The sequence below is a fragment of the Rhincodon typus genome, chromosome 3, assembly GCF_021869965.1.
Source record: "Rhincodon typus isolate 14 chromosome 3, sRhiTyp1.1, whole genome shotgun sequence".
NCBI lineage: Eukaryota > Metazoa > Chordata > Chondrichthyes > Orectolobiformes > Rhincodontidae > Rhincodon > Rhincodon typus.
The window spans coordinates 71,334,199-71,361,780 of record NC_063334.1 but is presented as its reverse complement, the minus strand read 5'-3'; the positions used below and the strand labels follow the sequence as shown (position 1 = coordinate 71,361,780).

The 27,582-nt window shown below is 38.5% G+C and overlaps 1 protein-coding gene and 1 long non-coding RNA gene across 2 annotated transcripts in view; one reads left to right on the top strand and one right to left on the bottom strand.

Annotated features, from left to right (window-relative positions):
• The window catches only part of LOC125482827, a 14,280-nt gene extending 7,321 nt beyond the window's left edge, over positions 1–6,959 (top strand). The window contains exon 3 of the long non-coding RNA XR_007261809.1: positions 2,766–6,959. This is a non-coding gene — a long non-coding RNA (uncharacterized LOC125482827). The remainder of the gene's footprint in view (positions 1–2,765) is intronic.
• A 16,068-nt stretch (positions 6,960–23,027) lies between these two features.
• tmed7 (transmembrane p24 trafficking protein 7) overlaps positions 23,028–27,582 on the bottom strand; it is a 12,090-nt gene continuing 7,535 nt past the window's right edge. Inside the window, exons 2-3 of the mRNA XM_048593625.1 lie at positions 27,018–27,263; positions 23,028–24,767 (exon numbers count right to left, since the gene is read on the bottom strand). Coding sequence (XP_048449582.1) covers positions 24,531–24,767; positions 27,018–27,263 — 483 coding nt within the window. The 3' untranslated portion in view covers positions 23,028–24,530. The remainder of the gene's footprint in view (positions 24,768–27,017; positions 27,264–27,582) is intronic.

Sequence of the window (27,582 nt, the reverse complement as noted above, 5' to 3'; positions counted from 1 at the left end):
ATCTTCTATCCGCCTCCACCTCTCTCCCTATGTATTTCAGAACCCCCTTTCCCTTCCCCATTTCTGAAGAAGGGCCTAGGCTCGAAACGTCAGCCTTCCTGCTCCTCTGATGCTGCTTGGCCTGCTGTGTTCACCCAGCTCTACACCTTGTTATCTCGGATTCTCCAGCATCTGCAGTTCCTACTAGCCCTCAAGTAAACCAGTTTATTTTTGCCAATCAGCTGTTGCTGCATTTAACCAATATGTCAGAGATTTTATAATTTGTGAATCAATCACTTGGTGCCTTCTCTGGAAGTGAAAGAACCAAAGGTTTTAGGAAAGGAAAGGAACCCTTCACCAAATCTTGAGGACTGATGCTGTTGTTCCCTTTCCCCAGATTTCTTTTAACTCCACTCATAAAACCATTTTTTTTTGTCTGACTGTGTCTGTCTATTTGTGTGTATAGTGTTGTTTTAGAAGGGGGCTAGAATTTAAACTATTATAGCTATATGTTGTCAGTTCACAGTTGTTCACCTGTCATTAGAATCTATGTTTTTGTAATCAGTAGTAATTCTTATTAAGTACAGAAACTGCATCTATATATTCTGTCAATCAGACAGGCAAATTGGGGATTTTGCGTACTTTGATCAAATCTTTAACTTTTATGATGACTCTGAGAATAGAATGGCTTGATTTCCAGCATGCTAGCCCAGGGAGTCATGACACAGAGCTTATGATGTTTAACAATGAGCGATTTCCTAGAAGGAAAAAAATACTTGCCCAGTGAGAAAACAGCAAGTCTACTAGTATGAGATCTGTTGGCCACCACAGACTCTCTCCTGGTTCTGGGCAATAAGTACTAGTAGCATCTGGATCAGTGCCTCCTGTTGGACATAGCTGACACTGGTAGCTGTGCAGTAAGCTGGCCTTACTGGCTTATACTGTTAACTAGGGCACTAGGCTTGGGCTCTCATTGAAGGCTGATTTTAATTTAGTTGTTCCCCCAATATGATTTTAAGTGTTATGTATGTTTTAACATTGATGTGTATTTTAAATATTATTAGTGAGTCAAATTCAATTTTAAATAGTATCCTGGATACAAACTTGAACATGACAAGAGTAAAGATAATAAACTTGTAGCTTATTATAAAACTTTCATTGTAAAGAAACCAAAAAAGAAAACAATAAAAATGTGAAATATCATTAAACTAGATTGGCAGAGGGATGGGACTCTGACAAATAATTCGGTGGGGTGAAAAAAGCAGAGATGGAATAAGATATTCATAGAATCCCTACAGTGTGGGAGCAGGCCATTTGGCCCAACCAGTCCACACTGACTCTCTGAAGAGCATCCCATCCAGACTCACCCTCCCCTACCCTATAACCCTGCATTTCCCATGATTAACCCATCTAGCCTGCACATCCTTGCACACTATGGGCTACTTAGCATGGCCACTCCACCTAACCTGCACATCTTTGGACTGTAGGAGGAAACTCATGCAGACATGGGGAGAATGTGCCAACTTCACCCAGACAGTTGCCCAAGGGTGGGATTGAGCCTGGGTCCCTAACACTGTGAGGCAGCCGTGCTAACCACTGATCCACCATACTGCCCCATGAATTTGTCTGGATGGTAAAGAAAGCATTGGCTAGGTAAGAAAGAAATGGGTTTAGCAAGGTTAAATATGATATATTTTAATGCGAGGAACCAGAGAAATAGATAAACAAGCGGAGGACACAGATAGGCATTTGGGATTATCATAGTTATGACCAAGACTTGGCTAAAAGCCTGATACGATAGGCAGTTCAATATTCCTGGTTCTAGGGTATCCAGAAGAGAAAGAGAGTGGAATAGAAGAGGATCAGGAGTTGCAGTATTGGTCTAGAAATCAATTATCGCAGAGCGGAAGGGTGGTATCTTGAAAGAATCCTCAAATGAGGCCATATGAGTAGAAATAAAAAACACAAAAAGGGAAAACACATTGCTGGGTACATACTGTAGGTGCCAAAACAATCAGGAAGAGATAGAGGATCAAATATTTTATCAATGCTGAAGAATAGGATATAAGCAAAACTGTATTAAATGCTGTTTAGGCCACAACTGGAGTACTATGTGCAGTTCTGGTCACCACATTATAGGAAGGATGTAATGGCACTACAGAAGATGCAGAGGAGATTTACCATGAGGCTGTCTGGACTGGCAGGTCTGTCTTATGAGGAAAGATTGGATCAGCTGGGGCTGCTTACCTTGGAGTAGTGAGAGGGAACCCAATAGGTGTGTATAAGATTATGAGGGGCATAAATAGGGTGGAAATTTTTCATTGGTAAAGGGGTTAGTAACTAGAGGACATAGATTTAAGGTATGAGGTAGAAAGCTAAGAAGAGAGTTGAGGAGAAAATGTTTACTTAGAGGGTAGTGGGAGTCTGGAACTCACTGCCTGAAAGTGTAGTTGAGTCAAAATACTCATAACATTTAAGTCGTAGTTAGTTGTACACTTGCGTTGCTGTAACTTCCAGGACTATCGGCCAAAAGTTGGAAAATGGGATTAGTGTAGTCAAGTATTTTTTGACCAGCATGGATACAATGTACTGAATGTCCTCCTCTGCAGTAAATATCTATACAGCTATAATTGATGAATAATACTTGTTGAATAGGCAAATCGTACAAGTTTTATTTACAATTTAGGTATTTATGTCACATACAGTTTTTTGCTTAAATTTTAGATATTTTAGGATATGTAGCTTTTCATTTTCTGGAACTCATTTGTGGCTTTGTCCCCATTTAGCCCCTGAAATGTAGAGGTGGCATATGAAGCAAATGCTGTGCTTATTAAACAAAGCATTAACCACAAATGTGATATGCCTACAGTTACATCACAAAATGGACACAGCAACGAAAGAAACAAAGTTGCCATCAGACAACAACACAGATATCAAAGAGGACTTTGCAGTGCCCAAAAAAACTGAAGCTGATGCAGAAAGATACTTCATGGGAAGATCATGAGTGATTTATTTGAAAAATCTCTTAGATTAACAGGCATGCCTCTTATTTTATGATTATCTCTAAATGTAATCAATGAGGTGACCGAAAGAAGGAAAGATACAATCCTCAGAGATAGTAAGAACTGCCGATGCTGAAGTCTGAGATTACACAATGTGGAGCTGGAGGAACACAGCAGGCCAGGCAGCATCAGAGGAGCAGGAAAGCTGATGTTTCGGGTCAGGACCCTTCTTCATAAAAGATACAATCCTGTTGTCTGATCTATGGAAACATTCTCCAAGCAGCTCTGTAAATCCCACACATTGTGTATTATTGTTCTTTAAATATTTAATTCTGCAAATAACTGTTTTGTCTTTCTAAAAATAGAAGTTTTGTTTCTCTCTATCCCACATTCGTACTGTCACAGATTGAATCAAGTATTATTTCACCGTTGTTTGAAAATATGTTTAAATGTATATTGTAGGCAAGGATTTGGATTGTAGATACCAACTAAATTTAATTTAAAAGGTGTAAAACAGGTTGTAAACTCTGTTGTGTTACATTATAATAGGAGCTATTAAAATTTATTTCACAGAAGTCCATGACAAGCTTAAAGTATGTGAAACACCTTTTCTCAATTGTTCTACTGAGTGTTACTGCCCTCTTCTGGTTCTATTCTTAGCTATCCAGTCGTAGCTGGATGATCTTGTGCAAGCCTTTTCCCCTCATCCTAACCTTTATCTTTGAAGATCTCCAAAGATCTACTGACTCCCTTTTGTTTCTCATCTACATGCTGGTCCTCATGACATCATCCGAATATATGACTTTCCATTTCTATGATAACACTCAGCTCTAATTCATCTTTGTCAACCCCTCTAATGCTCTGTGTTGTCAGCCTAATTTCCCACAATCCAATCGAGCCCAGGTTAGTTTTATCAGATTAAACAATGGGAAGATCCAGTCAAGTACAACAAGGTGCAGAGCTGGATGAACACAGCAGGCCAAGCAGCATCATAGGAGCAGAAAGGCTGACGTTTCGGGCCTAGACCCGAAGATCCAATCAATTGGCTTTAAACCCCCAACTATTCCTTCACCTCGATTAAATCCCCTCCCTGACCACTGCAGGCCAAACAAAACAATTCAACATCCTGTTTGATCATAAACTGAGCTCTTGCCTCTGTACCCTTTCTACCGAAAATGACCACCACCTTTTACTTCTAGAACATTGCTGTTCTCAACTAATCTGCTGTTAAAACTATCATGATGTTTTGCCACTTCCAGACAAATGCTCTATCGGTCACTCTCGTACTTTCCACATTCTGCAAAATTCAACTCACCCAAAACTGTGCTGCCCATATCCTAACCTGCAGCACCTTCCTCACCATTACACCTGTGTTCCATGATTTTCGTTGGTTCCCAATTGCCCAATGCCTCACATTTAAAATTCTCATGCTAAGCATTCACATTTTTCCATTGGCTTGTGCTTTCCAACTCTAATATCTTCGAGCTTTACAAACCTCTTGAGAACTCTGCAGTCTCCAACGATGGACTCTTCTTTGATCCCATTCAACTCTACATTGACAACCATGACTGAAGTCATCTAGAAACTTAGATCTGAAATTTTCTTCCTAGATTCATCAACTCTCTCTCCTCTGACACTCTCTTTCAAGCCAGTGTTTGACAAAGTTCTTAATAAGTCATTCCAATATCTCAGAGATGGTAGGAACTACCGATGCTGGAGAATCTGAGATAACAAGGTGTAGAGCTCGATGAACACAGCAGTCCAAGCAGCATCAGAGGAGCAGGAAAGCTGACGTTTCGGATCTGGACCCAGACCCAAAACGTCAGCTTTCCTGCTCCTCTGATGCTGCTTGGCCTGCTGTGTTCATCCAGCTCTACACCTTGTTATTCCAATATCTCCTCTGGTTCAAAGTCAATCTTTGTCTGATTATGCCCCTTGAAACAATTTATGACAATTTACAACCTTAAATTACCTTGTAATTAAAAATTGTTGTACATTCCCAGAATGGTATTCAGCCCAAAATTCTGTCCAACTCAGCCTTGAATATATTCAATGATCCAACCTTCAGTATTGCTGGAGAAGAGAATTCCAATGTCCGAGAGCAGAAATTCTTACTTGTTTTAATTTTAAATGGGAGATCCTTTATATTTGAACTGTGTCCAGTTCTAATTTCTCCGAGAAAGGAAAAGTTCTCTCGGCGTCAACCTGTCAAGACCGCCCAGAATTTTGTGTTTTGTGTGGTTTCTTCTAAACCCCACTGAGTACAGGTGTAACCTACCCAACCATTCCTTATATACAGTACCTTCTTTCTGTAAGATATTGTGATTTGGCAGCCACAAATACCTAAAATAGGTACATATAGATAAAGAGGAACACTGATGCCAGAAGGCTCCCTGTTATTAGTTCAAGAGAATAGTGTCCTTAGTACAGGAAATGCTGTCTTTGTGATTTTTATCTCTGCCTTGTTCTGGACCCCAACTGCTTAGAATTATTTACATGTTTCCAGAGAGAGTGAAAATTTCTGCTGTGCCAAATAGGAGTTCTGTAAGAGTTTTTTTGCTGTTATAAATATGTTATTTATTACGTGTTTTATTTCTTATATTCACAGCAATCAGGGTAGTAAAAATTTCTCTGAAATTCTTCTGATGCAAGCATATCCATCTTTAAATAGGGAGACCAAACTATACAAACTATTCTCAGTGTTTTCCATCAATGCCCTGCCCTGTCTTGTATAGTTCTTCCTTTCTGCAAGAAAAGCCAACATTCCATTTGACTTCCTAATTATTTGCTGTATTATCTTGCTAGTAATTAGGAATTGTCCTTTGATTTGGTAATTGGATTCACCAAAGGCATTAAATAGAGCTTTTAAGGGAAGAGGCAAAATGACATGTAAACTCATAATTCCCAAGTATCCTGGGACACTAAACAAAGTAGTGTCATCAAGTCACACCTTTATGACAAAGAAGGAGGGCAATTGGTGCATCAAATTGATTCCAGTTCTAAGTAGGGCAAGCCAGTCAGTATCACTGCCCTGGTTAATATCACATTGCTGTTTCTGGGAGCAAGCTATGCTGAAATTGACCAGTCATATTCTTTATATTACAACAGTTTCTATACCTCAAGGGTACTTAATTTGCCATAAATCAACTTTGAGATGCCCTTAACTTTTAATTTTTTTAATGGGATTTGGGTGCTATTCACTTGCTTGCATTTATTGGTCATCTCTAAATGCCCTTGAGATGACGCAAAATACTACATAAGTTTACATCATCCCCACTGCAACCTATCGTAGTTTTGAAACATGGCCTGCAGCAGTTCAAGAAGGCAGCTCACTACCACCTTCTCAAGAGCCACAAGCAAAGGGCAATAAATGCTGGCCTAGCTGGTGATGCCTACATCCCATGAATGAATGAAAGAAAGTGAAAGCCTTTTTTATGGGATTAAAACATAGGGTATAACTAGAAAATAATCATTTTTGAACACAAATCAATAAATTCTTCACAAAACTAAATAATATTTGATGTGGTGTTCTGCAGGGAGTGGTAAAAGTCAAAATTGCGCAAATCATTTTAGAAACTAAGATAACTTGCAGTGGAAACTGTATGGTCTTGCTGGATAGATGGGATAGATGAATATGGATTGATGACCCCCCACCAACTATCACCTCAGTTAAGTTACATTTACTTGAAAATGTTCTGAAATAAAATGTCAAATGATCTTTCCTCCATACTGACACCAATTTCTTTTAAAACTTTCAGTTCTAAAAATGTTACATTTACATGTACATATGTGTTTTTTAATTCATATAATATTCCCGAACTTGAGTACTGATTGGCCCTGATGGGCCCTATTCTGCTTCAGAAGGTGAATTGACACTGGAAAAACATGAGTTTGTATTTTGCTGCTAGTGATAGTGTCATAACTATATTAAGTATTTTGTAGAAAATCAAGACAAGAATTGAATTACAATGTTTACAATGCACACTTCATGATTCAACAAAAAACAGAAAATGGAGAATGAAAGAGAATAGTCTAATATTAACATAATAGCTAAATTCATGTTGCAAAATAGATAATAAATGCATTTTCCTACAATTCAAATATAGTGCAATTCTGCCCAGACTATTCAGTTATCTTTTTTACTATATGGTTGAGGAAAAAATATGACTTTATTACTGTGGTATTATCCATATGATATAATGTACCTTAAACACCTCATTCCTGTCATTTTAAATAGCTATGTCAAATACAGTCATATAGAGACATAGAGATATACAGCACAGAAACCCAACTCATCCATGGCAACCAGATATCCGAAATATGTCTAGTCCCATTTGCCAGCATTTGGCCCATATCTCTCCAAACCCTTCCTATTCGTATACCCATCCAGATGCCTCTTAAATGTTGTAATCATACCAGCCTCCACCACTTCCTCTGGCAGCTCATTTCATACATACAGCACCCTCTGCATGGAAAAGTTTCCACTTAGATCCCTTTTATAACTTTCCCTCTCACGTCAAATCTATGCCGTCTAGTTTTGGACTTCCCCACCCTGCAGAAAAGACCTTGCCTATTTACCTGATCCATGCCCCTCATGATTATATAGATCTCTATAATGTCACCCCTCAGCCTCCGAAGCGCCAGGGAAAATGGCCCCAGACATTCAGCCTGTCTCTAAGCTCAAACCATCCAACCCTGGCAACATCCGCGTAAATCTGAACCCTTTCAAGTTTCACAACATCCTTCCCATAGGAGAGAGACCAGAATCACATGCAATACTCCAAAAGTGGCCGAACCAATGTCCTATACAGCCGCAACATGACATCACAACTCCTATACTGACCAATAAAGGCAAGCATACCAAATGCCTTCTTCACTATACTATCTATCTGCAACTCCACTTTCAAGGAACTATGAACCTGCATTCCAAAGACTTTTTGTTCAGCAACACACCCCAGGACCTTACCATTAATTGTGTAAGTCCTGCCCTGATTTGACTTCCCAAAATACAACATTAATCTAAATTAAACTCCATTTTCTTCTATCCCACTCACTGTGTCTATATTTTTTATCATTTCAAAACTAATTTGAAAAACATTTATTGATTTTGAGAACTAATTTAATGTTATTTGTGTATAGTTTAACAAACTATTGAAGCTTGAAAAACCATATATGGTGGTGTGATACGAAGCACATTTGCAGCTATTAGCCATGACAAGATTGGATTTAGATGTGCTTTTGTCAGTTACAAATAGCCAGGACTTAGACACTTGCAATTCAGGCCTGCACTTGAAGAATGGTCACTTGTATGAGATACCGGAGAACTGCTCATGCATAGGGTACAATACCCAGCAGGAGTCAATTAGGGTAATATTAATCTGTTTTTGTGAGAAGCATTGCAAGATGAATCATCACTTCAGCTCATCATATTATAAGATCAATCTTACAATCCTTGGGGCCTGATTACTAAACGCAAAGCAATGTGGAACAGAATGTGTTTTTCACTTAGAAACTCTGTGGAGCTCCCTACCCCCACCATTCACAGGCCTTGCACAACACCCACTACCATGTTCCCACCTCTCCCCATGTTCCCACACCCCCAAATGTAAGATTTGTGGTTTTCTCTAACTTTAATCGTAAGATCGTAGGCGATTGCAGATATTTTCTATTCAACTTGTTCAGACATGTTATGATGCACTTCTGAAGTATTGGAACATGAACCCAAGCTTTCTGGTCCTAGGTTAGAGACATTACCACTGCACCACAACAGCCCACAATTATAATAATAAATTGAGTTGAGAAAGCCAATCTAAGCAGTCTACTAGCTTAAAGTATTGGCAAAGATCTGTAGCTCAGGTTGCGGATGAGGTTGTTGACTTGCTCGCCGAGCTGGCTTGTTTTTTGTTCAGACGTATTGTCACCATGCTAGATGACGTCACCAGTGGAGCCTCCGATGAAGCGATGTTATTCTACTCCGCTTGGAATTTATACCATTCCATTATGGTGAGAAGTGTCATTTCCGGCTTTGATCTGTATGGGTTTGTATATGGGGTCCAATTCTATATGTTTGTTGATTGAAGTATGGGTAGAGAACCATGCCTCTAGGAATTCCCATGCGTGTCTATGTTTGGCTTAGCCAATATAGAATTGGACCCCATATACAAACCCATACAGATCAAAACCGGAAATGATGGTATTCACCATAACGGACCGGACAGTATAAATTCCAAGCAGAGTAGAATAACATCGCTTCATCAGAGGCTCCACTGATGATGTCACCTAGCACAGTGATGAAACGTCTGAACAAAAACAAGGCAGCTCGGCAAGCAAGTCAACAACCTCAGGTCTACTAGCCTTAATTAGTTGCAGGACCTATTGCAGGTACAAGAATATTTTCACAGGTTTTACATAATTTAATAAGTTTATCATAACAAATACAAAAGAAATGATAATCAATAAAAGCAGTACAGTTTTCAAGACACCACCTCACATTTCTGGTTGACTTGGCACATATCCCTTATTCTCTTCTGCTGACTGAAGTTGTTCTTCTGTCTTTGGTATTTTTTTCCTGAAACGAAAAGAATCACTACTTCTTAACCTTTTCTAACACAACTTCTACTCATGATCAGTGACATCCTGAACACTAGTTGGCTTGCCAATGCATGAATCATAGATGAGCAATCACAGATTGGCTAAACAATTCTTGATTGCTTTCTTAAAAGCGATCAACATCTTACTGATTTCACTTTCTCTTATTTCCTGATTTGTTTCTTGAATTGTCAATCCTATCCATTTTGGGACAGCTTGTCTTTCTTAGTTTATCAATTTCATAGAACTTTACCTAGACAATATGGCACCAGTAATTAGCATGTCTGCTTCAAGTATGTAGTGTTACCTCAATGCACATTTCTCACCTCCACCACATCAACCTCACTCTCATAGGTCTGGAATCACAGTAATTATTATGCACCAAAATGGGGTCATGATTGGAGAGGTTTGAACACCACTGTCTTACTTCCTCACGATCTCTCACCTGAGTCCATGTGACATCTTCATATCAGGCTGCGCTTGAAGCAATGTTCAGTATTAATATTTTCACACACTTACGCCTTTAATGAATAACATCTTCCTCCAAACTTTTTCACCATAGTAACATTATAAATTTTTGTATATAATCACATTTATTACAACACCATCTCCCCCCAAGTCTCTGACTTTATAGATTCAGGCTGTCTGAAGATTTCACTATTCTTCCAGAGTATGTTCTCTCTGGACATTTAGAGTCATAGAGCTGTACAGCATGGAAACAGACTCTTCAGTCCAAATCGTCCATGCCAACCAGATATCCTAAATAAATCTAGTCTCATTTGCCAACATTTGGCCCATATCCCTCTAAACACTTCCTATTTATATACTCATCCAGATGCCTTTTAAATGTTGTAATTGTACCGGCCTCCACTACTTCTGGCAGCTCATTCCATACAAGCACCACCCTCTGCATGAAAAAGTTACACCTTAGGTGCCTTTTAAATCTCCCCCGCCCACCTTAAACCTATGTCCTCTAGTTTTGGACTCCCCAACCCCAGGGAAAAGTCTTTCTCTATTCACCCTATCCATGACCCTCAATTTTATACACCTCTGTAAGGTCACCCCTCAGCCTCCAATGCTCCGGGGAAAATAGCCCCAGCCTATTCAGCCTCTCCCTATAATGCAAACCCTCCAACCCTGGCAACATCCTTGTAAATCATTTCTGATCCAAATCAAGTTACACAACATCCTTCCTACAGCATGGACGCCAAAATTGCATGTAGTATTCCAAAAGAGGCCTTGCCAATGTCCTGTACAGCTGCAACATGATCTCCTATACTAAATGCACTGACCAATAAAGGCAAGTATACCAAACGCCTTCTTCACTATCCTGTCTACATGCGACTCTACTTTCAAGGAACTATGAACTTGCACTCGAAGGTCTGTTTGTTCAGCAACACTCCCCAGCACCCTCCCATTTGACTGGCAGGTGTTTGGGGCTGGGGGCTGCTAGGTCTGGGTCAGGTTACGTGGTGATGATGGAGTGGCCATTGGAGCTTGTGTTAGGATGGGAAGTTTGGGTAGATGCTGTTCCACATGGCACAGTTGAATTGAGTCGGTGTCAGGTCCTGAAGGGTCACTTTGGAGTTGGATGTATTAGGTCTAGTAGGGTTGAGTTACGAGTTGGTGGGTATCAGGGTCAGTTCAGGATGTGCAGGAAGGGAATGAAGGTCCATTGAGGGGAAGGTCCAACAGGATTGGGTTGGGCTGGGTTGGGACGGCATGGTTGAGTTGACATGGATGGGATATGATGGTTTTCAGGTCGAGTCGGGCAGATCTGCGTGGTTGGGTCAGGTCTGGTAGGGTCAGTAGTGGGCAGACTGGTTGTAACAGGTCCAGAAGGATTGGTCTGAGGGATCAGGATGTAAGATCAGGATGATGCATTGGGTGGGGGGGTCAATGATATACCAAGGGCTCTGTTGAATAGTTATCCAGGAATTAGAGTAGGTTTTTAATCCTCTAACTTTTCCTGGATAATATCAAGGTTAAGTAAGTCAGAACACTGAATTCTCTGATGTTAATGAACTTTTTCAGGGGAATTGCTCATCAGAAAATTCAACTTCCTGGGCAATTTCCCAAAATCAATTGCACAGGGGATTCTTTATGGTCCTGGCAAGCAACTCCAGTCTACATTGCTCCATCAACTGTCTGGCCATTGGAACATCTGGGCCAATATTTTGAGCCTAATTTTAGACAGGAAAATGTGTTGAAAGCAGTAGTGTGGTATTTCCTTTTCCAAATTCCATGTGGCTGCTCTGAGAGGAGTTGTCAATTTAATATAAAACATGAAACTTAGGGGGTCTTTACCAATGTTGCTGTGAACATTCCTCACAACAAAATGGTTTTAGAAATGTTGGTTTACTTAAAATAAATAAATATGATCAGGAAGGAAAGGTAGACATATTCTAAAGAACATCTAAAAAAACAGATTAAGCTAATTGAAAGAGGCAGGTTATATAACTTTAGCTATGTTTTCCAACAATATCTGGCTATAAATTTGGGTTTTGCTGAGAAATAATTATAACTAATTAGGTAAAACACACAGAGACACTGAAAAGTATTTAAAGATAAAGATTCATGGAGGAGTGAACCATGTAAAATTCCATTGCAGCTACCAGGGTAAAGGACATACCTAAAAAGGAACATGAAGTTGACAGACATAAATTCAAAGAATCACGGAATTGTTACTGTGCAGGAGGCCATTCAGCCCATTGTGCCAATCTCCTGCCTTTTTCCCCATATCCCCGCACACCATCTCCATTCAAATGATCATCCAATGCCCTCTTGAATGTCTCAGTTGAACCTGTCTCCACCACATTTCCAGGGAGTGTTCTCCATACCCTAACAATGTGCTGTGTTTTTCACATCATCCTTGCTTTTTTTTCATCTTTTATGGATAGAAACAACATCTCCCTATCTACTCTGTCCAGTTTGCTCATGATTTAGAAATCCTGTGTCAAATCTCTCCTCAGCCTTCTTTTCTCCAAGTTGTTCAATCTATTCTCATTACTGAGATTACTCATTCCTGGAACCATTCTTGTAAATTGCTTCTGTACTTTCTCCAATAAATTCACATCTTTCCCATAATGTGGAGCCCATAACTGTACACACGACTCCAGCTAAGTTCTAACAAGTATGTCTTGTACATGTTCAACATGGTGTTGGGGTAACATATTGGTTTAGATAGAAGACTGGCTGGCTAACAGGAAGCAGTGAATTGGAACAAGTAGGTCTTTTTCAGGCTGCCAGAATGTCACACGTAGTGTGCCACAGCTGTAGGTGCTGTGGCCTCAATACTTTATAATTTACATAAATGGTCTGGATGGAGGGATTGAAGGTATGATAGCTAAATTTACTAATGACAGAAATGTAGGTAGGAAAGTGAGTTGTGAAGACATACACAGTCTATAAAGGGATATAGTTAGGTTTATTGAGTGGACAAAGATCTACCAAATGGAGTACAATGAGGAAAAACTTGTTGTTGTTCAGAAAGAATTTTTAAACAGTATCCAAACGATTAGAAGTTGCAGAGCTCTGCAATGCGGAGATATCTGGATGTCCTAATGCATGAATTGCAGAAGTTTAGACTGCAGGTGCAACAAGTAATCAGAAAAGTTAATAGAATATCACATTTAATTGTGAGGGAAATTGAATGCTCGAGTAGCAAGGGTTTGCGTCAGTCATACAGGGCATTGGTGAGAGTCCACCCAGAGTACTGTATACAGTCCTGGTCACCATACTTACAAAAGACTGTTAATTTGATGGAAGCAGTTCAGAGAAGGCTGCTAGACTAATACTTCTAATGAGTGGATTGCCCTGGGAGGAAAGGCTAGACAGGCTAGGTTTATATCCTCTCAAGTTTAGAAGAGTCGGAGGTGACTTAATTGAAACATACAAGATGCCCGGGGGATTTGAAGGGTGGATGTTAAAAGAATGTTTCCTCTTTTGGGAGAATCAAGAACTGGGGTCACAGTTTAAAAAGAAGAGCTTGCCCTTTAAAGACTGAGACGAGGAAACTTTTTTTTCTCACTCAGAGAGTTGACAGTTTTTGGAATCTTCTTCCTCAAAAAACAGTGAATGCCAAATATTAAAATATCTTTAAGGATGAGTTATATAGATTACCAACGGATAAAAGACAGTTGAGGTTAAAATAGATCAGTCATTATGTTATTGAATAGTAGAGGAGGCTCACAGGTCCAAGTAGCTTACTCTTGATCTTATGTTGGTATGAAATTAGACAATGTTAGAAATCTCAGATAAAATTTGTCCAATAATATTTAATAATAATAAAATAAGTAACATCAAATTGGATTCATTTGATTTGGTTTTGCATCTTCAGATACTTTTTAGCAGAACTGTATAATTGTCCATTTAAAGTGGACACATAAGATGCTGAGGGGATATCTTACTATTGTGTGAACAAAGTTGTAAACTTAGTAAATCATCTCATTTAAGATTTTCTGTAACAACTAAAACAGCCTCTAATAGCTATACATTTCCTTAAGTGAGGAAATCTATTTTCTGGAGAAAAATCATGAACCCTTAATATTTGGGAAATTTACGGTATCGCTAAGGATTATAGACACAGAAAATAGGAACTGGAGTAGGCCACTTGGCCCTATGAGCCTTCTCAGCATTCAATATAATCATGGCTGATCATCCTACTCAGTATCCCATTCCCATTTTCACCTCATACTCTTTCATCCCATGAACCCCAAGAACTACATCTAAGCCCTTTTTTTAAAAAAAGATCATTCCATGTTTTGGCCTCAACTGCTTTCAGTGGCAGAGAATTCCACAGGATTCCCACTGTCTGGGTGAAAAGATTTCTCCTTATCTCAGTCCTAAGTGGCCTATCCCAGATGCACAGATTGTGAACACTGGTTCTGGACTCCCTGATCATCAGGGCCATCCTTCTAGCATTTCCCCCATTTAGTGACACCAATGACATGTGAGTGAATGAAGCAAAAACTGAAAATCAGCCAAAGATTATCCTGTTAGAATTTTTATAGGTTTCTATGAGGCCCCCATTCATTCTTCTAAACTGCAGAGAATACAGAGAATAGGCAGGAAAGTGGAGTTGAGGATTATCAGATCAGCTGTGATCTCATTGAATTGCAGATCAGACTTAAAGGGCTAAATAGCATACTTCTGCTTTTACATTTTATGTCCCTGTGTAATTTGGAAAGGACACTTTTTGGTACCTGTTTGGGGCATTTAGGATGGCAATGGTAGGAACAAGCACATAGTGTACTATTAGAGACCTCATAGTGTTAAAGAGTCATAAAACACAGAAACAGACACTTCAGTCCAACCAGTCCATGTCGACCATAATCCCAAACTAAACTAATATCAATGCCTGTGCTTGGTCCATATCCCTCCAAACATTTCTTATTCATGACTTTATCAAAATGTCTTCTAAACATTGTAACTGTACCTGCATCCAGCACTTCCTCTGGTAGTTCATTCCACATATGAACCATTCTCGGTGTAAAAAAAATATTTCTTTGAGAGTGTGTCTCATGCTTTTGTTAAATCTTTCCCCTTTCACCTTAAAAGTATGCCCCCTAGTCATGAAATCTCCCACCCTAGGAAAAAAAATCACCTGCCATTCATCTTATCTATACATCTCATGATTTTATAAACCTCTACAAGGTCACCCCTCAACCTCCGACATTCCAGTGAAAAAAGTCCCAGCCTATCCTGCCTCTACTTATGACTCAAACCCTCCATTCCCAGCAACATCCTGTAATTTTTTTCTGAATCCTCTTCAGCTTAATATCCATTTTATAACATGTGACCAGAACTGGATACAGTACTCCAGGAAAGGCCTTACCAACATCTCACACAACCTCAACATGATGATCCAACTGTTATACTCAATGGTCTGAGCAATGAAGGCAAGCATGCTAAAAGCCTTCTTATCCACGGTCTACATGCAAACTTCAAAAGAATTATGAACCTGAACCCCTCTCTGTTCTACAACACTGCCCAAGGCCCTACTTATACAATTATAAGGCCTGTTCTTGTTTGTTTTACCAAAATGCAGTACCTCACACTTATGTAAGTTAAATTCCATCTGCCACTCCTCAACCCATTGACCCAATTGATCAAGACCTCTCTGTAATCTTAGAAACTATCTTTCACTGTCCACTATACCACCAATTTTGGTGTCATCCACAAACTTACTAAATCTGCCTTTTATATTCTCATCTAAATTACTTACATAAATGACAAACAAAAGTGGACCTAGCACCGATCCCTTTGAAACACCACTGGTAATAGGCCTCCAGTCCAAGAAACAGCCCTCCACCACCACCCTCTGTTTCCAGCCGTTAAGCCAATTTGCATCCAATTGACAAGCTCACCCTGAATCCCAGGTGATCTAATTTTACTAATTAGTCTACCATGCGGAACCCTGTCAAAGGCTTTACTAAAGTCTAAGTAAACAATGTCCACCACTCTGCCCTCAATCTTCTTGGTTACATCCTCAAAAAACCCAAACAAATTTGTGAGACATGATTTCTCTCACACAAAACCATGATTATCCCTAATCATTCCTTGCCTCTCCAAATGCATATAAATATGATCTTTCAGAATCACCTCCAACAATTTACCTACCACCAAAGTCAGACTCGCAGGTCTATAGTTTCCAGGCTTCTCCTTACCTCATGTGAATACATAACTATCGACGATGATTTTCAATGTCTATCTATGGATTCCTCTCTTCCAGATTACCCATACAGACTAAAACTACTACCAGCAGCTAAGCCACCTAACATTTAAAGTATATAAATATGGCCCATTTTTAAAACAAGTTGACATCACAAATTCAGCTTCATAGAACAGAGAACATAGAACAGTACAGCACAGTACAGGCCCTTCAGCCCACAATGTTGTTCCGAACTTTTACCCTAAACCTAAGGTCTATCTAACCTCCGCCCCTATCTTATACTATCATCTATGCCTATCTAATAGCTGCTTAAATGCCCCTAATGAGGCCGACTCCACGACCCTCTCCGGCAATGCATTCCATGCCCCTACTACTCTCTGAGTAAAGGACCTACCTCTGACATCTCCCCTATATCTACCTCCACTCACTTTAAAACTATGCCCCCTCATAATAGCTACCTCCAGCCTAGGAAAATGTCTCAGGCTGTCCACTCTATCTATACCTCTGATCATTTTGTACACCTCTATCAAGTCACCTCTCATCCTTTGTCGTTCTAAAGAGAAAAGCCCTAGTTCTCTCAACCTTTTCTCGTAAGACCTTCCCTCCATTCCAGGCAACATCCTGGTAAATTTCCTCTGCACGTTTTCTAACACTTCCACATCTTTCCTGTAATGAGGCGACCAGAACTGGACACAATACTCCAGATGTGACCGAACCAGGGTTTTGTACAGCTGGAGCATAACTTCACGGCTCTTGAACTCAATCCCTCTATTAGTGAAAGCTAATCATTCAAATCATCCAATTCAACATCCAACATCTCAGCACAAAGACACTTTATAGATATGAACACTGCATATTTTCAAATACAATATTTGCTACATTGCAACATCTTACTTTTCAATCATCAACTGATGTCAAAACTAGTCTTTGATCTAGCTTCACTAGATGACACTAGAATAAGTGGGAAAGTAAGCTGCCATGAAGAAAAAAGAAAGTTAGAAATGGATAAGAGTAGATTAGGTGAAGGGGCCAAACTTGGCGGATGGAGTTTAGCCTGGATATGTATGACATTTTCCATTTTGGGCAGAAGAATAAAAAGACATCTAAAATGGAGAGAAACTAGAAAATGCTTTAGTGCAGAGGAACCTGGATGTCCTCGTGCAAGAGTCACAGAAAGCTAGTATGCATGTAATAAGGAGGGCAAATGGTATTTTGGAATTTATTGCCAAAGGAATGGAATATACAAAGTGGGAAAATGTTGTTGCAAATGTACAAGGCATTGGCGAGACCACATCTGGAGAACTGTGTACTGTTTTGGCTCCTTTAATTAAGGAAGAACGTAATTGCACTGGCAGCAGTTCAGAGAAGGTTCACTAGATTAATTCCAGGGATGGAAGGCTTGTCTTATGTGGAGAGATTGAGCAGTTTAGGCCTATATTTGATAGAGTTTAGAAGAATAAAGGGAGATCCAAATGATGTGTACGACATGCCAAAGGGGATTGAGAAAGTAGATGCAGAGCAGATACTTCCCCTTGGGGGACAATCTAGGACAAACAATTATAATTGTAAGTTTAGGGATGGCAGGTTCAAAGCAAATGGGAAGGAGGACTCTTCTCGCAGTCAGTCATGAATCTGTGGAATTCACTCCCCCAGAGTGCAGTGGATGTCAGGACACTGAATAAATTTAAGGAGGAGGTAAACAAATTCTGAATTAAGTAGTGGATTAATTGGTTATGCGGGCAGGCCGAAAAGTGGAGCTGAGGTCAAGATGAGAACAGTCACAATCATATTAAAATGGCAGAACAGGTTTGAGGAGATGAATTGCCTACTCCTGCTCCCAGTTCTTATGTTTACCATACATACACAGTCGGCAAACCACACGCACTGCACTTCACATTTAACGTTAAAAAAGGTTTAGTTGCAAAACTGATAATTTGGGAAAATAGCAACTCAGGAACATGACCATTCATTGAACACTCAAAATATCTAGAGATGCTGCTACTGCCATGGATACTGAACAATTAATCAACTGTGGTCTCAGGTTTAAAATCTAATACCTCAAAAACTTTAAAGACTCAAACTACAGAGGCATATTTTGCCTCATGTGTACCACTTTTTCTGGTGTGCTGGTGTGTTCAGACACAATTTCATTATTCTTTGCCGTGTCAGGGTAATAAATTCCTTTCACTCTAGAAAACCTTAAGAGTGATATCTGTGCAAACAATAAAAAAATGGCTCGATGTGACCATGGGAAATGGGTTAAAAAGAAGCACTTCCGATTGCCCCCTTGTCAATATGCCCAATGGAGAAGATGTCCAAATTAGCAGTTACGTGAAATGGAGGTCGACTGCTTGGCTTTTAATTTTGGTCTTAACAAATGCATATCCTCTGCTTTTACACACCCTTTGAAGTTGTACCCTTTCTTTTATACTCTCTTTCCATGTGCTTTCTCCCAAAATCTATAACTTCACACTTATCCAGTGATGGTTTCTTTGATATGTTTTGAGGGGTTTTGCCTGGTCCACAACATCCACATTGAACTTCATCTGCCATCTATTATCAACTCTACTAACTTGTGTTTTGAAGTTTTACACTCTCATTTTGCAGTAATTCCAAGTTTTGGATTGTCTGCAAACTTTGAAACTGTACCTTGTACACAAAGGTCTAGACCACTTATATGTCAAAAGCAAGGGTTCCATGCTGACCGTGGGAATCTCTGCTACAAACATTCCTCCAACCCAAAAAATATTCATTGACCATTATTCTGTTCCCTATCACTCATTTTATTTTGTATCCACATTGCTACTGCCTAATTTATCCTTTGAGCCTTAACTTTGCTCAATAGTCTGGCATATGGCACTGTATCATTAGTCTGTTCGAAGTCCATGTACACCACACCAGCAGCATAACCCTCATCAACTCTCTCTATTACATCAGCTAAAACCTTCAATCTATTAACTAAAGACAATTTTAAGAAATTCATGCTGGTTCTCTTCATTAACTTTTAATTAATTAACATCTGCCATCCATATAACTATAAATTTTACACTGATTTATTATTTCTATAAGTTACCCCAAAGCTAAACTGACTGGTCTACAATTGCTGGGCTTTTCCTTATATCCATTTTCAACAAGAGCAAAATGTTTGCAATAATTTTGGTCAGTGCCTTCACAAACCAAACTCTCACTTCCTTAAATACCTTTTCTGGTTTTAGTGTCTTGTCAAAAGCTTATCTCATAATTTTGAACCTTTCTTCGTCACCATAGCTTGGATCGACATCTGCTTCCAAGGTAAATATAGATACACCTCAACCATGCCCCCTGCTTCCATACATAAATCCCCTTTGTCTCGTCTCTAATCAGCTGTACTGCTCCTTTCACTACCCTTGTTATTTATCTGCTTATAGACAACTTTTGTAATTCCCTTTTATATTCTCTGGCAGTGTCTTCATAACTGCTGTCTTATTTGTTTGAACCTTTTGGGACATTCTTTCTCCAGCACAACATTGCTCTTTAGCAATACTGTCAAAATCCTCAACTGCTTCCTTTCCAAACTTACCTGAACACCATGCATCCATCCAGGAATATTTAACATCCAGTCATAGTCTTCCTTGAGCCAAGTTTCTGTAATAGCCACGCCATAATTATTGTTCGCAATTTGCATCAGCAACTCACTTCATTCACATACATTCAACGTAACCCTAATTTAGAATGTGTTAAATTCTTTCTTCTGTCTTCATCTGTTAACAATTCTCTATTCTAGTGTTACCCATCTCTCCCAATATTTGGTGCACCCTGGTATTCACTTCAGGTTCCCACACCCCTACTTAGTTTAAAGCTACCCATAAGCAGCAGCAAAATACCCCACTCAGTGCTCAGTCCTAGCATGGTTCAGGTGCTTTGTTCTGGCTTATAGAAGTGCCATCTCCCACAGAGCCAGTTGTAGTAAAGTTCTCCTTCTTGCACTACCTTTCTATATATTTCTGTTTTATTCTCCTCGTTCTGTACTCACTTGCACACAGCACTGGGAGTAATCAGGAAATTACTACATTTAGAGTTCCACTTCTTAATTTTTTACCTAGCTCTCTAAATGCTGACTGCAGGACCACATCCCTCTTCCTATCTACGTCACTGGCATCAATGTGGATCATACCTCTGACTGATCATTTACTCCCAGAAGAAAGCCCTGCAGCTGCTGACACCTCAACCCTGCAGCAATATATCAACCTGTATATTCCCATAACTAATGAAGATCCTATTCACTATTGCTCTTCCAACATTCTTCCTTCCCTTCTGTAAAGCGAATGGACTTGGCTCTTGCTGCACTCTTGACACATCATTGTCCCCACCAGTATCCAGATCAGAAAATCAATTACAAAAATAGTTTCAGGGGCTCAGCACTAGCAGTCCGGTTCTCTTGTACTGTCCACCCATTCCCTATTTGTCTGCATCTCCTTATCCTATGATGTGACCACCTCCCTCAGCATCCCATCTGTATTCTTCTGTTTCGTGGACGGTCCACAGTAACACCAGCTGCCACTCAAACTCTAAAACCCAGAGCTTTTCTGCAGTAACACTTCTAACACATCAAGTGTCCATAATTCTCCACATGCTACAGGATGGACATTTTGTCTGGTCAAGCTCCTCTGTCATACCTTGAGTTTAATTTTAGACCTTTTACTATAAACTGGAGATTAGGAAGTAGAGATTGAATTATTCACACTTACTCACCAAGCAGATTTTTGTCCTGTGCCTACAAGTTAGATATTTGAAGGCAAGAGTAAGAATCAATTCGTACAAGGCAAACTCTTTTAAAATAAAGCCAGAGGGGCACCTCTTTCTAATTCTGACAACTTGAACTCCCAGCACTCCAAAGTCATGTTCCAAAATACTTAAGTATTACAAATGATTGAATTACAAATATCTTTTATCTTTCACATCAAAATATACAGAATTTAACAGATGATCTTGTCGAAAAAAAAATCTTTTTCAACGTATGTACGTCAACTGATTTAAATTGTCTGGGATAGCACTATACTATACTGACGTAGCTTTGAATGAAATCATTTTGACTGTAAGCAGACGTCTTGAAAACAAAACCTTATTATACAAGGATGTTTAAAAATTGAAGCAGATTCTTGATCCACTTCAGGAAAGTCAGTAAAACAAGGCAAGACAACAGCAAATGTAACAGAGGTTTGACAGTCCTAGCAATGATAGCATCATTAAAAAGGTAAGAATGGAAAATTGACAGAACACCATAAGTTACAAACTGTAAATCTGCTTCACTTCACTCGTTTAAAAACATACTCCAGTACCAACAAACTTGGGTACATGTAGTATTATCTTTATTCAAAAAGTTGCTGACACAAAATTGTACATTGATTTTTTTTTGCTGACTCATCATTGCTTACGACATGGCAGATAGGCTACATTTATTTTCAAAAGATAACTGTTATGGGGAATGGTTCCGTGTATCATTCCGAGCACATCTTTGTATTTAAAATTTGTTAAAAAACAGTGCATGTAATTCTTCATTCCCCCAGCCCAAGGGAATACTTGGACTTGTATTTATGTCTTCGATGTATCATCTATGCAAACTACTTTGGCGTGAAGAAATCTATTATCATGTCCTGTATTCAACACAGTTACAGTACTTTGCATTTATGCACAAAAGGGCAGGCCACTTACTTTTACCTCCATAACATTGCCCAATTCCAGCCCTGCGTTGGCATATTTGTTCCTGAAACCTTCATCCATTCCTGTTACCCTGACTATTCCAATGGTCTCCAGGTTAGCCTTCCAACTCTCCTTAAACTTGAGCTCATCCAATACCCTGCAGCTTGGATTCTAATATGGTACCAAATCCCTTTCATCCTCTCACCTTAACCTCACTGACCTACACTGGCTTTAGTCAGCAATACTTTGATTTAAAATTTTCATACTAGTTTTTAAACTCCTCTGTGGCCTCACTACTCCTGATCTATGTAAATTCCTCGAGTTTAACAACCCTCAGATATCTCTAATTCTAGCATGGTGAAGGACCCAATTTGAAATACTCCACCATCAGCAGGTGCCTACGCCCAAAGTTTGAGAAGTTCCTCAATGTATCTCTACCTCTTAATATACTCCAAGACAAATCTGAAGATCTGCTCTCTTCAAGTTTTTGGTCATTCACTCAAGTAACATGTATGTGGCCAGTGTAAAATTTTATTTAACACTTCGGCGAAGTTTTAAAAGCAAGGTACATAAAAGCAAGCTTGTTTCAGAATTAAAAAAGAAGTTTTTATATCTATATGTACACTTGCAGTTAATGATCTGATTGTGTGAAGGAAATGAGGAACCTTGTCTACTACAAGCATCACAAGAACTGTTGACACTCCTTGGAAAATCGTGTACATTTACCCTGAGATGAGATTCCCCCACACTGCTAGCTTATATTCAGCCTACAATAACCATCTATGACTACTGTGTTTAAGATCTTTCGGAACAGATATCAGATGCAGGGTTTTAGATTTTTGTGTTGTCCAATTTTACAAACCTTTCTTCTTACAACTACTGATTACCTTCCCAAAGCAGATTTATATTTTGATTCCTGAAAACTGAATGAATCGGAATAATGACTCAGATTGATTAGCTAGTGGTTTATGTTACAAGACATGATATAAACATAAAATGCACAACGCTTATCAATACAATGTCTTGTATTTTCAATAATTTATGCATTTGTAACAAATTGTGTTTGCATTGATACAAAATAAAATCAAGCACTCATTGTTTCAGAATTTACAGTGCAATGTGAACATTTTTAATTAAATGAAAGTTTTAAACACAAGAACTTATCCCAAGTACATATTTCAATAGTTACTATTCTATTATTACTCATCAGACTTGTAATTCTCAGATGGAATATCACAATCGGTTTTATGCCAAGAAGTAAGCTTACATACAAACATCCATCAGTGTACACTCAGTGGTGTGGGTACTTAAAACTGCGCACAACCAAACTTCTGATTATTTAAATGGGCAATTAATGTTAAATACAGGGAGATGGCATAAGAAAAATCATCAAATTCTTAGGTGGGCAGCATTAAACCTACAATTTTTAAGCACAAAATATCAGCAAAATCAACTGAAGCTCCCAATTGATAGATTTATCACTGCCCTGCACCTGCTCATTGAAATCTGGAGATTGATTACAATTTTTAAAAAAAATTCTGCTCTTTCCTTAAAGAAAGCAACATCTATAAAGGTCTGACCCTAAACACAATATATAGATTTTCTTTTAAATCAATTCCATTCAGTGAGAAAACATTCTATGGATAATTTGTTATCCCCATTACATTCCTAAGCAGAAAGAAATTTACACCCTGCCACATACAAAAACCCCAAATTCCTCCTTTTTTAATCCTTACTGGTTTGATTTACTCAACACTTGATTTTTTTGTTTGAGATTACCAATGTACACAAAACAAAGTTTCACAAAACAAAAAACAAAAAAAAAACTTTATTATAAAACAATATCTTGCCTTGAAAAGCACGTTTTTCTAACCTTACCAACCTTATAAAATGGTTATTCCACTGTAATCATAACTGTTAGAAAACCATGACAATTTAAAGGGGCATTTTAAAATAGGCAGAACATTTACAAGATGTAACCTGACTAAATTTGTTTGGAAATACTGTAATTTATGCACAACCTTGTGCAATGGAAAAGGTACAAAACTTGCTTCTCAAAGCAAACAGCAGTATGCTTAAAAACTGCTATAGTATTTCGAGAGTTACCTCACTTTAACAAACCAAAGCACAAGTGACAATTCAACGCGATTGCTGCTGCTTGTTTAAGAAAGGTCTTGAAACACCTGGATGCCTAACAGACTAATGGTGATAAGTGAAGCTAGTTGGGCTTCAAGTTAGTTTTGATACTTTGAAGTCAAAAGAACTATATTTTCAATTCTATTGCAGCAATGTGAGATGTACCACCTATTACACATTTCAAAAGATGCACGAACTGGGAATCATTTAACCAAGGAAAATTAATTATCAATGGCCTTGCCCCCTAGTGGACACAGCTCATTGTGTAGTTATCTGTTGTGACATCCAGTTGTTGTAAACTTTTAATATTCTATCTTCAAATATCTGATCTGCTAAATAATCCAAAGTGATGAGAAAATCAGCTCAAGAAGGATTTTAATCTTAACAGTTTTCTTGAACTTAATCTTCAAACACACAAGATACTGAACCGAAAACTGTCAGGTACTGCTTAGACTTTATGCCATGGCTACTTGTTATGAACCTACACGTGTGGAAGTGGTTCTTTTGTCTGAGAAGAAGCTCCTGAGGAGAACCACCTGGCCAAGACTCACGACCAACAAGATAAGAGCTTCACCTATAGACCAAAAAGCAACTCTTGAGTTGAGGTCCTCAGCACGACTTCGGCCTTGTGCTTCCCTTAGACGGAAATGAGTTTGGTAATCGATGACAGATTTCATGGCTTCATGCATTGTGACACAAGCTGACTCCATCTGTTGTTTTAAAAGTGAAAGCATAAATATGGTAAACAAAATAAAGAATCTGATTTTAAGAAAAATAGCTTTCATTTATATACATCAAAACCCATAAAATATACACCAAATTCTGGATAGTAAATCAACAATATTAAAACGTCGCTCACTTCAAGAAATTTTTAGCAGCGAAACTACTGCACCAAGTCTTAATCACATTTGTTATCACTATGTTCTGTTAAGCTTCAACTTCTTACAAAATAAATTATTTTCACATTTACTAAAGTTGATTCATCCACAATACATTGAATTAGTAAGCAAAATATGTTCCAAACTGTGTGTCAATCAACAATTTAAACACTTGAAAGTACTATTAGCAATAGCTATTTTCCATTGAAGTTTAGATTTGTCACACACTGTCCAGTCCTGCATCAAAGCACAAACATGTAAACCGTAGCAGTTAGTTTTGAATATTGTATATTTCTTAACAGAATAGGAAGAGCCGCTTTAATGACCTTATTTCAGTCCAATTATGTTTACAATCACTATCACAGGTCAAAGAAATCAATGAAAATAAGTATCCATAAAATCTAAAATTTTAACTTATCATCCAAGTAAAATCATTCATTTTAGAACCACTTCTTGCTAATACTGTTTCCAAAGTTCTGTTGGTAGTAAATTACAATTCCATCCTCTCTCCTGATGTGTTAAGTAGGGATGAGAAGATGAGTTAGACCAGTTTCAAATAATGTTCTAATACTCATTAAGGTACTATCCCAGTGGATATCTGATAATACCTGTGTATTAACACACATAATTATAATCAAAACTTTGGGACATTAAAGTTTGCCTACAATTGTCTTGCAGTAATTGTCTAGAAAATGTTTTTAGGATTCTTGAACTTTATAAAACCAAAAATTTAACCACTGATCTTTAAAGACACAAACATAAACATGTCGAAAAAGATGATATGCTTATTGGAAATGTGTATAATTCAACTGAAAATGTCATCAAATTTTATTTTGAAACTACAAATGCACAAGGGCTCTGTTAACACAAAGTATTGAGCAATGAGTTTTAACCCCACAGCTTATGTTTTATGGATTGGCTCAAGAAAAGTCAAGGAGATGGGAATTAGGAATTGATTGTAGGTGTATTGTTGAAGGTGGGGGAAACACACTTACTCCTCTTGACCCAGAAGCAGTGGTGTTTAGGCTGATGGTTCCAGCTCCTTTCACCTTATTTAACCTGCATAATATCCCAAAGCCCAAGAGATTCTGACAATATAAATTCAAATTAAACCACAAAATATGATGCACAGCCTTCTTAAAAGGCTTCAATGACTAATCTGCAGCCCAAGAGCAGACTGATCTCTGGATCCTCGCTTTCCTCCTGTTAAAACCAGGAGCAGGCGGGCAGATTCCTGTTCAGACTCAACATTTTGACTTGCCCCATTCCAAGTCCACCCATTTAAAAGAATTAAAATTAACCGGAGATCTTGAGGGTATTTGGAAAACAAAAATCAACGTCGTTTTTCATATAATTATAGGTTCACTCCGTTGCTTCCAGAGATGAGGGGTTTATCTTATGAAGACAGATTGTGTTCAGCTTGTACTCTCGAGTTTAGAAGAACGAGAGGAGACTTAATTGTGGTATATAAAGATGATGAAGGGGATTGACATAAGCAGAGAGTGTCTGTTTCCCCTTGTAGGGCAATCTAGAACAAGAAGTCAAAGTTTTAGCATAAGAGTTGCAGATTTAATGCGGACATGGAGAAATTCTCTCTCTCAAAAAAGACGTGAATCTGTTGAATTCACTATCCTAAAGTGCAATGGATGCTGGAGCAGAGTAAAATTGAGGAGACAGACAGATTTTTAATTAATGAGTTGAAGGATCATGGAGCACGGGCAGGAAAGCAAAGTTGAAACCAAGAAGAGATCAGGCATGATTGCATTAAATGGCAAAGCAGACTCGAGGGGCTCAATTGCCTACTCCTGCTCACAGTTCTTATAACAACGCATGTGAAATTACTCTAATTAATACAGCAAAGTATATTATTTGTCCTCATTAACAAATTATAACATTTGTATCTTATTGGTGCAGGCTGTTAGCCAAGTCAAAATTATTTCCACAACTATTACTACTAAATTTGGCTATATCTGAGACTTTAAAGGAGACCGGCCAAATTGAAAGGAATTTTTTTTTGTTAAAACTTTAATCAACTTGAAATAGAATCTATTAAAAGTTTCAAAGAGCGTAGTGCTCTAGTACCTGAGTCAGTGCAGAGACTCTGTTTTCATTGGGAAACAAAGGAGGGTCATCCCCAACCTGGAAATCAAAATACACAGTTTTGTGTGTGAAGGTGGAAAACTCATTGCTGAAACAGAACTTATACGTTCCATTTTTAGCAGCTGTGAAGGTGAAACTGTCATACTGTTTCTTCATCTCTTTGTACAAAACTGCACCATCAGCATCCTCTAGCCGACAGTCAACATCGTAATGACCACCAGTAATGACCTGTTAAATATACAAAAGTTTAAACAATTTAGGTGCATTAAATTCACAAGTATCAAGCTATTAAACAGAAAATGTCAACACAAGCATAAAATTTTCTCAAAAAACTTTACAAAGAAAAGGTTTCTCCAACTTGTCGACTTTATTTCGGTTAAATCAGGAAATGTTGGAAACATTCAAGAGGATAAGCAGCATCTGTAGAGAGTTAATGTTTCTGCTCAATCTAAAACATTTACTGTTCTTCCTCTGTACAGATGCTGCTTCAGCTACTGGCCTTACTAATTTCAGAGATAGTAGGAACTGCCGATGCTGGAGAATCTGA